This window comes from Chaetodon auriga, chromosome 4 (genome assembly GCF_051107435.1).
Source record: "Chaetodon auriga isolate fChaAug3 chromosome 4, fChaAug3.hap1, whole genome shotgun sequence".
Lineage (NCBI taxonomy): Eukaryota > Metazoa > Chordata > Actinopteri > Chaetodontiformes > Chaetodontidae > Chaetodon > Chaetodon auriga.
In genome coordinates, this window is record NC_135077.1 from 14,983,933 (window position 1) to 14,999,043 (window position 15,111).

Below are 15,111 nucleotides of genomic sequence, written 5' to 3' on the forward strand. Positions count from 1 at the left end.
TCCTCTCAGTCTCTGATATGGGCGGAGGTGGTGAAATGGCGTGGCCATCATCACAGAGTCTCACTTTATCTGCATGGTGTGCTCTCCTGCTGCTTTTTACCGTTGGAGAAAGTCTTTCAGTGACTGTAGGAGTCACAAATTGTGGAAAATGGGAGCTCTTCTCCTCTGCAGCCTTACTTTATGACTTAGACTGAAAATAAGCACTTTTAGCTCACATAGTGGAACTGTATCCTATAAGCAAACCATATATTAATATACGTAAAATATCAATTATATATAAAGTTTTCCAAAACTTTCTCAGCCTATTTTTGTTAAATTTGGCAAGTTAATGGTTTCGTTTTAGTTGACAATTCTTGATTTATTCTTTATTCTGTGGAAAATCACTATCACTATCACTTAAGACATAATCTAAAAGGACATGGAGAGGTTCTGTTTATGCTTCATTGGGTGTTTGCATGCACAGCAGGGTTTCTGTTATCCTCAGGTCATAATGTCATAAAAAATAATTCCCTCTAAGCACAGTTTGAGTTGTATTAATATAGGCTGAATTAAACTTTCCAATTAAAAAATGAATCTTCATTATGTCATGAATGTGCAGGCTGCAGGCTAACGTATGCGATGAACACTGAGTTGAATACTGCAGCCTGCCTGACCAGCATAATGGCAAACAGCGATGAGCGAGAGGGATCAGACGTGGCAAAACAAGCAAACCTTAACCTTAAACCTACTTTCTGAAACCAAGCAGGTCTAATGACAATGATGCACTTGAGTCTGAGATACAAGGTGAAGTCACACAGAACGGTGATGCTGTGACTCGAGCCAGAAAGACACAAGAATTTCGAGCGCTCAGGGAACGGAAACGTGAATTTCCCTGACTGATGTGCGACACTGTAGGTGTGGCAGAAAAAATGTTTTGCTCACACTGCAAGAAATCAGGGAGGAAGAATTCACCAGAGAAGTGCCGACCATGAGACACTGAAATCTTCCAGGATATTCATTGCAGTGTGGGTTTGACCCAAAGCAGCCACATGCTGGGATCAGACCATACGTGCAACGGGACAGTGTGATGTCACTGCTGCTCAGGCTGCTGCTTCAGCGGACTGTCGTCTTTGTTGTCTTCCCTGGATTCCATATGCTTCGCATCAATGTTTTGTTGTCATTTTGTTTTCAGTGTAGTTGTGGTGGAGCTGCTTTTTCCCATTCCCTTTCATCATGCTCTCCAAGTCAATTTGCTGTGACCCTGCCTGTATGAAATGCATTTGACAGTGAAGAGCAGTTTGTTCATGCTTGGTCTGCCTGATGCTCTGAATGATTTGAGCAGCGCAAAGTGACTTTTAATAAGTCCTCATCTGTCCAGCATGCCTTGCTTGAGATGTTTACACCCACTTTATGAAAAAGTCAGATCATCAATTATATAAATCTTGCTTTTGCTCTGGAGAGCCAGAAACTCATTAGCCTTCCTCTCTCATCCTCTTTTCCCCTCCATATCCTCCTCCTCTCTCTATTCTCTGCTTCAGTATTCTTGCTTTTTCTCTCTCTCTCAACACATAAATCAACAGCTACTCAAACAAGTGTTCAAATTACCCAAACCAGTCATTGGCTCACAGTCTTGTCAAACAGATGGTGATTCATACATGCTCAGCGGTTTTACACACCGAGCCTTTCACCTCTGACTAAAAGGTCATGGTTCTTTGTTGACGCTACATGAAAAATGAAACTGACAGCAGAGAGATGAAAAGTGAAAGTCGATTTCAGATGGAGTGTAAAAGACTGAAGAAGTACAGAAAGAGAGGGAGCAGAGGGCAAATTAAACTTCTAATAAACAATTATTTTAGTCTAATGGAATATTCATTCAGATGCAAATTAAAGAAACATGTAAAGGATAAGAACAGTGATATTCTATACATTTCTCATTGTTGACAGATCCAAATTAAAAGACCAAAACCAACAAAGAATTGATCCTTCTAATAAGTATTGCATGTGTATTCAAAGCCTGATTTAGCTTATTCCCCTGTGCCATCGAGCTCCAGTTTTCCACAAACTATTAGAAGCACATCAGTGATCCGCACTGTTGCACTGGGTGACATGTTCCTTCATTCCCAAGAATACAAGCACAGTAGTTTATTTTGAGTCAGTCCCACATACGCCACCCTGCTGCTGTAAATACTCACAGGTGCTCCAAATGTGTAATGATATTGCAGCTGAAAACAGTCCCCAAAAAGGGTCTATTTTCTCTGTGTGAATCACGTTTGTGCGAAGTCTTTCTGTGCTGCAGTTTCTTGGTACTCTTCAGCTGACATATACACTCATGAAGCTCTAGCCAAAGTCACTATTCTGCTGTATGCTGCTTCAGCCCAGTCTTCTTCAGCTACATCATTTCATCAGCTACCACCACCACCACCACCAGTGTCTGGACTCCATCCATCATCCGTCATAATAAACAATTATCTTCATACACTTGTCTCTCCTCATTGAAATACTAATGTGTCTACAATAATCTGATAAATAAAGTGTCCTACTGCTGTCAGCCGGTTACTGGTGATTCAGCCTAAGGTTGTTTTTTTGGTGGTTTTTCCCCAGATCTATTTATGTATGTATATAAAAAATGGTAAATGTATGCTAGATTATTTGTATGTTTCAAACATATATCAGTGTCTCGCTTCACATTACCGATACAGACATGTGCCTAAATCTAACTCGACCTTAACACAGCAGTCTTTACAAAGAAACGTAAAGTTTGAGTGTAAAGTTTGAGTTGAGCTGAATTACATGATGGAACTAGAAGAATGTAGTCAACACATCAACTAAACACACAGAAAATCAAAGGATAATCGTGCTCGTGAGATTGGCAGTCCACACCCCACTGTCCTCAGCGACTCTGTTCTGCTGAATTATTCAACTCTCAGGCCTGGCAGGGGGTCTCGTGTGTGTGTGCATGCATGAATGCATGTGTGTATGTGTGTTCATCTGTGCAATACCAGCATTTCTTCATCCCTCCGTCTTCTCTCTATCTCCACCTCCACCCACTCTGACCCAGCCTCTGCCTGTGTGCCATCCTCATGAGATGAATATGCATGGTATTGAAATTAGGGTCATTTCAGTGTGTGCTGTAGCAGAAGAACACACATGGGAACTGTTGCCATGGTGATTTTATGCACACTGACCCATCAAGTGAACTGACATACACATATTTTATATTTTATCAAAAAACAGCAAACTTTAAAGTTGAATAAAATAATCAATAATGGAAAATATGAACAGCGTAATTTATTGTACTATATATGCAGTCATGGGACACATAACACTACTGTTACTGTACTTCAGAGCTTTAGCAATAATACATTAAGTTGACCCCCCCGACAGACTCTTTATCAAGTATCCCAGCATATTCGTATGCTCTGAGTCGACTTTACTTGATGGGCTGTTTCACCCCACCTGCAGCACAGCCATTTAAACCTGAAGGAACCATCAGTGTTATGTGCTATGATGCATGGATATGAGCCGCTGATGTATGAGTCCACTGGATGAAGGTGAAGTATGGACATTCATTGACAGAGACAGATTGGTTCTTACCATCATGTCCAGCATAAGGCGGGACACAGAGTGGCATATGTTACGATATTTGCTGATATCACAAAGTCTGTCACAATACCACGATATCTGAGTGTAAAAGCTGCTTGACAGTCAGAAATACGAGCAGTCATTAACAGGTTTTGAACGGTAATAGTCAGGGAGAATTAAAAGAGATGCTCATACAGTCAGTTCCCAGCAGTCCGGCCGGGCTGTCTATAAGAACCAAAGAATCATCCCTCACTCTCTCTCTGCCCGGTTGATTGAGTCTTGCTGTTGTGGTTCTAAATTAAATTTTGCTTGGTCCCAGCACCAGCACAGCCCGAACAGAAGTTGTGACTTGTATCTGGAACTCTGAACTTGCTTTATGCGCGACAAAGTAGGAGTTGAAATAAAATACAGTACTAATGGGCGCTAAATCAGCCTCTCTGGTCATAATGTTAAGTGAAAAAAAGATTCTGGCCCTACATGCTGTTTCCACCTGCTGCTACCTGAGAAGCTGCTACCTGAGTGTTCTGCACACTGCTCTTTGCTAACGTGAAACAGTGTTAGAGTGGGAGCTTGGTGAATCCCTGTTGTATTATTTTGCCAGCTCAGACTGATTCACACCGGTTCATACGCTAATTTTTTCTCACATATGCTGCTAAATGCTTGCACTTTAGAGCCTGGCTGCCGTACCTGAGCAGCGCTGCAACACTAGCAGGCTGAGGTGGTTAAAACCCTGAAGAGTACAGAAAGGATCTGATTTGAGCAATTTTATAAAGCTGTTTGCTGATGTGAAGCTTAAATCTAAAGATTTCATATATTCAAAAACCCACTTGTATGAGTGTAGAGCATAAAAACAAGGTGATGATTACATTGTTGAATAATCTACCTGTATAAGTCAAATAAATGGTATTTTTATTTCATCCGTCTGCTTTCATCAGGGTCCACTGATCATTCAAACTATCATCCAGTTTATTGAAAAGCAGAATTTGACAGTTTTTAATGACTTTGATTTGAAGATCTGAAGTTTGGATTGGAGCGACTGCCTCTGATGGGAAATTATTCATTTCCAATCTGCGCTTGGAGAATGTATCATGCTTCTGTCTGTGGATTGCCAATGTTTTCCTGTCTGATTTATGAATGTTAGAAAGGATTTTGCGGTGCTGAGACATGTCGGTCTTGCTGTTTTCAAACCCTGATATGATATTGTTTTGTCATTTTTGAATTTCAGACAGCTGTTTTGTCTTTTGTCTTTCTTCCTCACTTCCTTTCACTCCCTCTGCCTCTTCAGACTCGGACACAGAGACGGGAGACGAGCAGAGTTCAGTGAAGCAAACCGAATGAATTGTTATGTTTGTTCACAGAATAATTATCATATATCTCTGTGTTTGTGTTGTCAAATACATCTGTCTCTTCAGTCTCTCCCTCTTCCATTTGCACTCACTCAGAGTGCTAACAACCACAGCCATGCGCATAGTCACGCGCACTGAACAGAGTTAGCGGGCCCATTATGAATGAATGGCAGCTCTGTATTGAGCCGTACACGAGTCCTGTCCACCTGTTTAAGCAGAGTTTTATGAGCTTTGTCATGAATCTAGATGGGATATTTCATGGGCTCAGATCATTAAACATAGTCAAAAGCATGTGGTGCACACAGACAAACAAACAAACACACACACACACACACACACACACGCACACACACACACAACAATACCTTGTTTGAATAGATACACCTGTAGCTACTTTGTTTTTTTCATTATGCTGCATAATAGGCTGCATAACAATAGATGCACGTACAACTGTAGGTCACCTTGGCAACAGCAATCAAGAGGCGGACGATTCTTGTGGTACTAAAAAAAAAAAAAAACAGCAACACACACACACACACACACACACACACATACTAACATCTATGAGGGTGCATTGAGTTCATTCATCAAACCTCTCATGGTGGGAATGCTGATTGCTTGGAGCCTGCTTCGCTTTCTAAAGGGGAAAAAAATCACATTTGCTTTTCAGCCCCGTCGCAGGATCAAATCCCCACCGAACGCCACGCGGGGATCTGAGAATTCATAGCAGGTCCACCACTGGGACTGCGAATATCAGAGGGGGAGACTGAGTGTTGGTCATGGCAGAATGTGCTTGCATTGAGACTGCATGCATCTCCGCATCCTCTCACCTTCAACACTTTCTGTTTCTGTCTCTCACTCTTTCGGTTTAGTTTGTCTTCTCTTATTCTTTTTCTTAGCTGCTCCCACATCTGCCCCGCTACTCTCGTTTTCATGCGTTTCTTTTATAAAACACTATACCACCTCCTTCCTACATCCTTCACCGCCATATATTTGTATTCATGACACTTAACTACAGGTGTGATCACAATTTGTTTTCTACAATATGAAACATAGTGGGACAGTGTTATTTGTTGTGTTGGGTTAATTTAGATGAATACACATGAAAGATGGCTTTCAAGGCAGAAGTCTCATGGAGTAGCACATGTCTTGTACTACATTGGTCATCGTCATTTGGAAATCTGCAAGGTCCTTCTGACAAAAAGAAATTTGGTGACGGGGAAATCAAAATACACCATCTAAAAAATATATCCAGTTCCTGTAACTGTAGCCCGCGGGTGGGCCTTTGAAGTGTTTTAATATTGTTTATTGTTATTCTTGTCTATTGACACAAACACTACATTTACATTTATACTCATACTATACACCATTAGAAAACTTAGATACTCATGAATCAATCGCTGCAAACCATTTCAAGATATAGTCACTACAGGAAGAACAATAAAGGCCAACAGTAGACAAAAAACCAATTTTAAAACTGATGCAACATTGAAGAAACTCACCGATTCCGTCCCTCGGTGATCCACAGATCAGTAACACTTCAACAGAAATGTCTGGTAACATCGACAAAGGTTCAGATGGTCCACTGTAAGAAACATATTTAGTCCATAACATGATAATAATCCACAGAAAGATGTTTTCTCCTTTAAAGTTAGAGAGTGATATGGTCATCTTCCGCTTGTCTTCTGTGTTTTCGCCGTTATAACTTACGTACAGATGGCGCCATCTTGGCTGCAGTTCTCTGCAGAATCTTAGGTTTGGCCCAATACTTTCAGAAAGGATAGCTACATTCATATAAAAGGCATTGCATGTCTGATGGCATACACATTTCTAACTTACAAACAGCAGTCACTGTGATTATTTAGCATTTTTGAAAAAATAGCATTACACACAAAGCAGCACTGTGCCCAGGTACAGCCTCACAGAGCTGCCAGTGTCAATATTAAATTTCAATACTAGGCTTTCCAAGCATTACTAAGGGTTCATTTGATAACATCTTTCTCTTCATTCTCGAAAATCCATGTTTTGTCGTGCAGTTGTTTTACATAGTACTGTCATTCCTCTCAGCCCTGCCATTACCTGGTTTGAGCAGGTGAGAGCAATGACAGCAAACTCAAGTAGCATGAAATCACTGCACTGATGGGATACTGCCTTTGGTATTATTGCTCTCACCTGTCAAACCAAACAAATTAAATGATGGTCAGAGCAACTCACAAAAAGTCTTGCAGTGACTTGGTGCTAAAGCAAACTGATTTGGCTCTTCAAGTGCAGAAATGAAAACCCTTCACAATTACAGCGAATTCAGGTGTTACTAAAGACTTGTTTATTATTAACTCTATTAACCACAAATGCGTCTTACATATTTATGAAATTATAAACCTGAGTAATATGCAAGATTTATCAAAATCAACAACAAAGAAAGATGCTGACGCTGTTATTGTAGGGGGCTTGATATACACAACAGCAACAGACCACTTTTTTCCCACCACCTCAAACTGGTGTTAGATGGTGTCCTTGTCTCCTTGAAAAAATGTGCCGTGATGTGGGCAAATAATGTCCATCTGAACGGTGTTTGTGTTATTTAAGACATATTAATTCACTTTACTAAGTGCAAAAAGACGCATCACATGCCTGTCTTGCAAATACAGTATTAATACCTCAGATCCAGTCAAACCCTAATGACTTAACCCTGATTAAAAACAGCCATAATTCATGCCCTGCAATGTCAACCTCTGCATATTAGTGAGACTGGGAAAAATGTGTGTCTGTGCTGAATATCTGAATAGCAAATATTCAGATTTTGTCTTGTACTCTGCTGCCATCATGTGGCAAATACAATCACTACAGCAAGATTGAACCCTTACATTTGACATTGTTACCACAAGTATACTGTAGATGACTTCACCTGTTTAGATATTTGAAACTATGTCTACTACAGTTTATGTCACAGAGGGATTATTAAAGACAAAAAGCTGTAGCGGCAGATATACTGGATTTCTCGGACTGTCCACATCTCCTGCCATGTTCAATTAATGGCAGGTTTTCCACAGGGGTGAGCAGGGAACCTGGAGGATTAAAGTAGTACTTGATTCTGTCACACCTAAATACAGATGAACTGGCAGCTGGACGCTGCACACAAACCACAAGACCCAACCAAACAAGTTCAACAAACAACAAAGGAAGCACTTACTCTACGACAACGACTGTCACCTACTGAAGAAATCTTAAATGTGAATCATTACCACATCATCATCATCACGAGGCAAATTCTATTTGTTGACAGGAACTAAACTTCCTGTTTTGGACACCAATGAAGTGAAGTGGACTGGTGCAATAGATGGAACTTGTACTGCATGTTTGATTCAGAAAAGGGAAGTGCTTCCCTGTTTCTTATGAATGTGCAGTCTGTTTGATCTGAATGATTAGCACTGCTGTGTCAGGTTGTTGATCTCACATTGCACCTTTTTTGTTTTGGTTAATAAATTACGAATTCCCAAAGAGTAGTTAACTAGATCAGCATGAGCAGATTTGACGTAACTTTCATTTTGTTGATATGTTCTTTTTAGATTAAGATGGAAGTAATAGTTTGACAATAAATAAATAAACAAAATCAAGGTCTACTTAATAGCTCTTTCTGTAGCTTTCAGATGTGTTTTCAGTTGGTTTATTTATTGCTTTTAAACTTTCATTGGAGCTTTGGAAAACACCAGCAAGTGTAATTTTTTTTTTTTTTTCCCCAACTCATTTTGTCTGTTATTATTGGTTATTGGTTATTTATATGAACCAATAACAGTGGCTTGTGAATGCTCTACTGCAGTTACTTTCAAACCGTGTATGCAAGTGATAATCCTTTTGTGCACGTCTTGCACCAGTATCTATTTCAGTTTGAGTTCCTGTGACTGTGTGCAAGTGGTCAGCAGTGACGGAGAGTGTTTTCAGTGGCAGCTGAAGTGTGACTGTGCTTCCTGTGAGCCGACAGCAGTTTGTCACCTCTCTTGATAAACTGTACGATCTCAGCTCTGCGGGGAGAACAACACATGCAAGGTGAGTAGCACGATGTTTCTGTCTCTTCCACAAACAGCAGCGGATTGTCATTTTGAACTGTGGCTTACTCCATCCATCCACGTCCCACGAAATACACTGAGTCATGTTGAAGCTTGTGATGGTTTATTGGTTTCATCTGCCAAATTTCTTGGTTTCATCTGCCAAATTTGTCTCTTTAATATGCGTAAAAGTAAAATGAAAGAGGTTGAAAGACAGGTGAAAGCACTTTTTTGTGATGCTTCCAGACCGCACAAACCAGGATGGTGTTCCTGTAGATAACAGAGATAAACAGAAAATATAATAAACAAATGAAAATATGGATAGATTAAGATGTCCAGGCTGGCTGTTTAATCAATCAATAAACTGCTCTTTAATCCCGGTATTTCAAGTCTATACAGTCTATACAGTATACAGTCTAACAGTGGGTATTGGGCTGTTGTTCTGCATAAGATGTAACACCTTTGCCATTCGTCTAACATAGACATAATAAAATACACCACTGTTGTTGCTGAACATGTATCCTAGCTACCAAAATGCCACAGGCAAATTTCCATTTCATGCAAAGTACTGGACAATAAACTTTTCTTATCTTGCCCACCTTTCTTTAGCTGATTCTCCATGGAGGCTACGGCCAAGTATGACTTTGAAGCTACTGTTGATGATGAGCTCAGCTTCAGAAGGGGAGAGCAACTGAAGGTGAAGGAACACACACACACACACACACACGCCAAACATTCACTTTTCAAGTTCTGGATGGCTCCCAACATGAAAAACATTCAAATTACAGACTGTTGGTGTTGTGCTAGCGGCAGGTTATGAAAATGTGTTGTGAAACTGCATCCTGCTGCTCAAATACGAGTTTATTTCCGATTTGCACAGTGATTGCAACGAAATCAATGGTGTTACAAAAAGCAAAGAGAAAGTACGAGTAAATATCCATGCAGTGACCAACAGCTAAAACTGTATATATTCTAAGTGATAAGTATAGTAACAGCATTCAAGTGCAGAGTGCAAATATTTTTCACTTCTCTGTCAAAGTGAATCCAGCAACCCAAGTGTAACAAGTTGTGTGTGTTTTGCAGATGGACAAAGCTTGTGACTCTAACCTCACGTGTTTGCGTCCCTCTTAATTGACAGAGATGCTTATAGATCTGATCCTTCACCCTTAATCACTCATCCAACTAATGAACAGTGTACTCTGATTTGTTGGAACATGCAGTGTATATTAAAAACAATGAAAACATCCAACATGCAAATTCTCTCAATTCTAGTCTTTTCATTTCAGGTGCACATAAAGCTCATTGTGCCCCACATTAAAATGGAATGCAGTAACTTAACGGCACGGTACTTAACTGTACTTAATAAAAAACAGGTCAGAAATACAAGAAAGTACAACAGTAACAATAGAAAAGAGGAAAGATGAAATGCAAGAAAAAACCATTCAGCCACAGACCCAATCCACACACACGCACCCACGCACACATGCAAACTAATCATTAGCCTGACAAAAATAGTTTTTCGTTTACAGTAGTGGTTTTTGTAGGTGGAGGAAGGAAACCGGCACCCAGTATCTTGATGAGATATTTCCTGATCTAAGTCATATCTTTGCCAGTTTTACTAATTGATTTCAACAAAATTCTTCTCTGGATACTTGTTTTAAGCCAACAATGAACACTTTGCTTTGCCTTGTTGTCTTCGCTTTATTGAAGAAAATACAGATACATATGTTCATATTCCTCCAGGGACTGTAACACCCAGGAAAAAATATTTTTTTTGTCCTGTGACCAGCCGATAAATCAGACCAGAGAATCATTAGCTTGACATTGTTGAATAACCTCTATCTGCAGCACAAAATGTGACTATACTTATAGAACTGATTTCATTTCTGTTGTACCTCCGACCCAGTATTATGTTAAAACAATGCTGTGTAGAATATTCATCTTGATTGTGTCCCACTGTTTCAGATTCTGCAGACCACTGGCAACTGGTACAAAGCAGAACTCAATGGAGTGGAGGGGTTTGTACCCCAAAACTTCATTAACATCTATCTGCCCAGGTAAAAGTCTCAGAGAGAGAAGATGAAAGAGAAACAAATGCAGAGACAGACATGATCTATTTAGAGGCTGACAGGCAATTTCACATGAAAGGAAACAACATGAAGCTTCATGAGAAAACGATTTTTGTAGATGAAAATGCTTGATGTTGTTGCCCGAGTTTAAAATGTGTCATCACATCGCCCTCTAAGATAAATGACTCAGAGGGCTTTGTTACACCTGTGAAAGCTAATTTGCTGCCCTCTCCACGACTCCAGCTGGTACCAGGAGGACCTCAGCCGCAGCGACGCTCAGGAGAAGCTGATGTCACAGTCGGTGGGAGACTTCCTCATACGGGGCAGCAAAAACGCAGCCCCGGGTGACTTCTCCATCTCTGTCAGGTGCTTTCACTGTGTGTCTGTATAGCATTAATATTGTCCAGCTAGCTAAGATTTGAGAGTGTAATCTGTGTGGTTGATGACTGCTAACAGTTAAAACTGTTTTTTTTTTTCGTTGATGCCCAACATGTACATACATTTTCAGTATATTGGTGGCAAATTTGATATTGTGTTGGTACCCACAGATACTAGCATTAGCATATACAGAATGATAGGCATTCTAGTATCCAGTTTCAATTTCAGACTTTATTAAATGTAGTCTGCCTGCCACAAAGGCTTTTGCAATTAAACATTTTTCTCAAATAACCATGTTTGGGGCGCACAGGTAGCTCACCTGGAAAAGGGTGTACCGTGCTTAAAGGCTGAGCCCTCACTGCAGCGGTTCAGGCTCAGTTCTAGTCCAGGTTCTTGGCTACATGTCACCGCCTTTCCTGTCTCTCTTCAGCCATCACTATCAAAAATAAAGCAAGATTTGTTTTAGGAGAACTCATAACTATGCCAACAAATGTCTCTCAGTGATCTCGCTGTTTTGTTCTTCTCAGACAACATGTCTCTCTCATCTCATGCCACTTCCACCAGCAGCTGCACTGTCTTCCTGAGAAACTTTTTTGCCTGCAGCAACGTGACAATGAGTGTGTGATGTCATGGCTATAGAGTTAGCTAGAGCTCCTCAGAGTGCCTAAATTCACCCACTGACTGACATTATTTGACTAAATAAATATGCAGCTTCAAGGCTTCCGACAAAGGCTGCCCATTCAGCGACAGTGCAGATGGTTAGGGTTAACATGACGATGAGCAGCAGGTAGACTGATCCGTGCAAATGTGATGCTTTGTAACAAGCAAGACATAAACATTTTGGACAAATGAAAATTGAAATACCTTCGGTTAATTTACCGTTGTTTGGACAAAGAATTTACAAGATTTTGTGGGATTTGATTTCTAAAATGATAGCCTCGGGCCTTTGTCATGTCACTGTTATGGATGCATACACATACCACTGAGAATTCCCAGCTCTGATTGGCTGAAGGCGTGCATTAACTTTTAGTAACCCGACACCTATGACGCCAGTGTTCCTTTGCAGGTCTGAATGAAAGCACCACTATCAAACTGTGGGAAAAGACAGCAACAGGGAGGCTCAGCTAAAGAACTTGGTGATAAGGTTATTTGTGTAACCACCACCAGCCACACCAACAGAAAATATAACTAACGGCTCCGTCAAAGCCATGCAAATTTCAGCTCACGCGTGTTTGATATGTGCAAACATTGTGACGCCCAAAGCAAATAACGGTAGGAGGAGAAAACGCAAAATTTTGGAGATGTGCAGAAGACAAGAGCGAGAGTGAGAGAGAGCTTTGTAAGGTCATATCACGTAGCAGCAGCGCAATTCTCTATTCCTCTGTAATGAATTCCAAGGAGGACTATATGATTATTGGATGATGGTGCAACATGGGACACACACAGGGCCACAACCCATATATACACATGTATACTAGAGCACCTTGGTGCTGTCCATTAATTTCTGTCACATCCTGTGCTTATCCTCATTTGCATGGTGCTTCTGTCTGGCTGTGGTAAGACTGTGAACATGTTTGTTCAGGAACAAGAGAATAAAAAAATGCAGAAGCCTAAATGTGACCTTTTAGAATAAATAAAATAAAAACCTCATATTACACACTCTGTGTACTTTGAGTTTACAGTGTAGTGTAGTACACTGTAAGAGCAGGTGAAAAGACAATCAGTGTTTGTACTCATGTAATACAGGTTTCATTTACAGAGTGAGATGGATATAGAATTTTTAAATATTGTTTTGGGGTCTTAATGACACAAGAAAAGGCATACAAAGAAAAATAAACCATTCTCTGTACTTTACTCCATGTAGACATGCAACAGATGTGCAGCACTTCAAAGTGATGCGGGACAGCAGAGGGCAGTATTATCTCTGGTCAGAAAGGTTTCCCTCTCTCAACAAGCTGGTGGAACATTACAAAGAGCACTCCATCTCCAAGCAGACTGAGATATTCCTACGAGAGACACAGCAGGTAGGAAACCTACTCATGGAGCCCCATGAAAGAAATGTCCACTCACTGTAATACAGTCTGTCGTAGTGAACATTTTCACGTTTAGAACTGTGTTTCAAACAGCAGAAGAAGAAAAAAAAATTTTTGTGTCCCAACAGCAAAGGCGAGACGATTTCTCACCTCTTCCCATTCCTCCACTCTCCGGCTGTCCACTCCCACCTGCCCCTGCACCTGCACCTGCACCTGCAACTGCACCGCGACAGGTACTTAGCAGTACTGTGTTTGTCTCTCTGTGCATACACGGCTAGTACGCGCAGAGTATATGCACGCTCTTTGTTTGAATGACTGTGTTTACGTACTGCGTGTCTTTCTCTATATGTAGGCATAGAAGAAAATAAAAATCAAATCTATTTGAGATTTTCTGGTTATGTGTATTTTGCAGGTGTGTGTGTATATGAAAGCTGGCTACAGTACTTAGATGACTTCGACTGTAAATTTGATCTGTTGTTGGGTATCTCCAAAGTGTCAACGTCTAAGGAGCCAAAAAAAATCCTCTTTAAGCATGTTGATGACATTATCTAATAAATAAAGAAGCATGAAATTGTTCAATTTATCTGGAAACTATGAAAAAAGTGGCGGCTGTGGCGGCTCAGGTGGTGGAGTGGGTTATCCATTAATCACTGGGTTGGCGGTTGGAGCCCCACCTTCACCTGTCCACATGTCAAAGCGTCCTTGGGCAAGACACTCAACCCTAAATTGTTCCTGATGGTCAGACCAGCACTTTGCATGGTAGCTCACTGCCAATTCATCAACCCAACAGCAACAGTATGTGATCGCTTTTGCAACCTCAAGATGACAAAACAGGATTCAGATCATGACTCTGAATGAATTATTGCAACATGAAAAGAAAAGAGCTTAAAAGCAGCTGCAAAAACAAAAGCCCACCATTCTCATTACTTTATTGACCCTTTTTTCATCCTGGTATGACGCTGTCTAGAAATCTCAGCACATAAGAAGCAGAGAGTTAAAATGCAGTTCTAATATCGTACCTGTAAAGTTCAGTGACACTTTGTTTGAGTATCTGTTCGTTGGTCTGTCTGTGTGTCGTCCTGTGCGTCCTCCTCCTCTGTGCCCAGCACAAAGCCTCCTCCACGATGCAGGTCAGAGCTCTGTACAGCTTCCACGCCGAGGAGAAGGACGAGCTGGAGTTCAACGTCGGCGATATCATCAAGGTTCTGGATTGCTCCGACCGGGCCTGGTGGAAAGGCCAGCTGAGGGGCAAGACAGGCCTGTTCCCCTCCAACTACACCCAACCCATCTGAGAGGAACACACCTAGACAGAAACATGATATTACAATAAATACATCATATATCTAATGTTAACTATTGCAACTTTACTGTAATTTACTGTAAGTTACAACCCTGAACTAGCAACAGAAGGCAATAGAACAACTGTTTGGCTTATAAATTTAAAGAATCATCACATAAAGAGTATCTATTGAGGTCAATATCAGAAAATGTGTTTATTAGACATTAATCGTAAAGATGGGGAATTTGAAATAGTGACATCTCCTTTTACAAAGTGACTGAAACACATAACATGTACTGTACTGTAGCTACCTGCTGTAATAACACAACTATCCTTTCTTTTACTCAATTTGGTCTGAATGTTTGATATAAATGAAACCTACAATATACAAGATATGAATGG

The 15,111-nt window shown here is 40.6% G+C and overlaps 1 protein-coding gene across 1 annotated transcript; it reads left to right on the plus strand.

Annotated features, from left to right (window-relative positions):
• Window positions 1-8,847: 8,847 nt before the first annotated feature.
• grap2b (GRB2 related adaptor protein 2b) lies at window positions 8,848-15,111 on the plus strand. The gene is made up of 7 exons (XM_076728835.1): window positions 8,848-8,951; window positions 9,560-9,647; window positions 10,916-11,007; window positions 11,263-11,385; window positions 13,262-13,421; window positions 13,559-13,663; window positions 14,537-15,111. Exons 2-7 carry the CDS (start codon window positions 9,570-9,572, stop codon window positions 14,720-14,722), a joined length of 744 nt encoding a protein of 247 aa, XP_076584950.1. The 5' UTR covers window positions 8,848-8,951; window positions 9,560-9,569; the 3' UTR covers window positions 14,723-15,111.

Excerpts from the sequence above, each read along its gene's own strand:
- grap2b (XM_076728835.1), top strand. The coding sequence starts at position 9,570 with ATGGAGGCTACGGCCAAGTATGACTTTGAAGCTACTGTTGATGATGAG. Across the intron at positions 9,648-10,915 it reads GAAGGGGAGAGCAACTGAAG|ATTCTGCAGACCACTGGCAA; the intron begins GTGAAGGAACAC and ends CCACTGTTTCAG. Across the intron at positions 13,422-13,558 it reads TCCTACGAGAGACACAGCAG|CAAAGGCGAGACGATTTCTC; the intron begins GTAGGAAACCTA and ends GTGTCCCAACAG.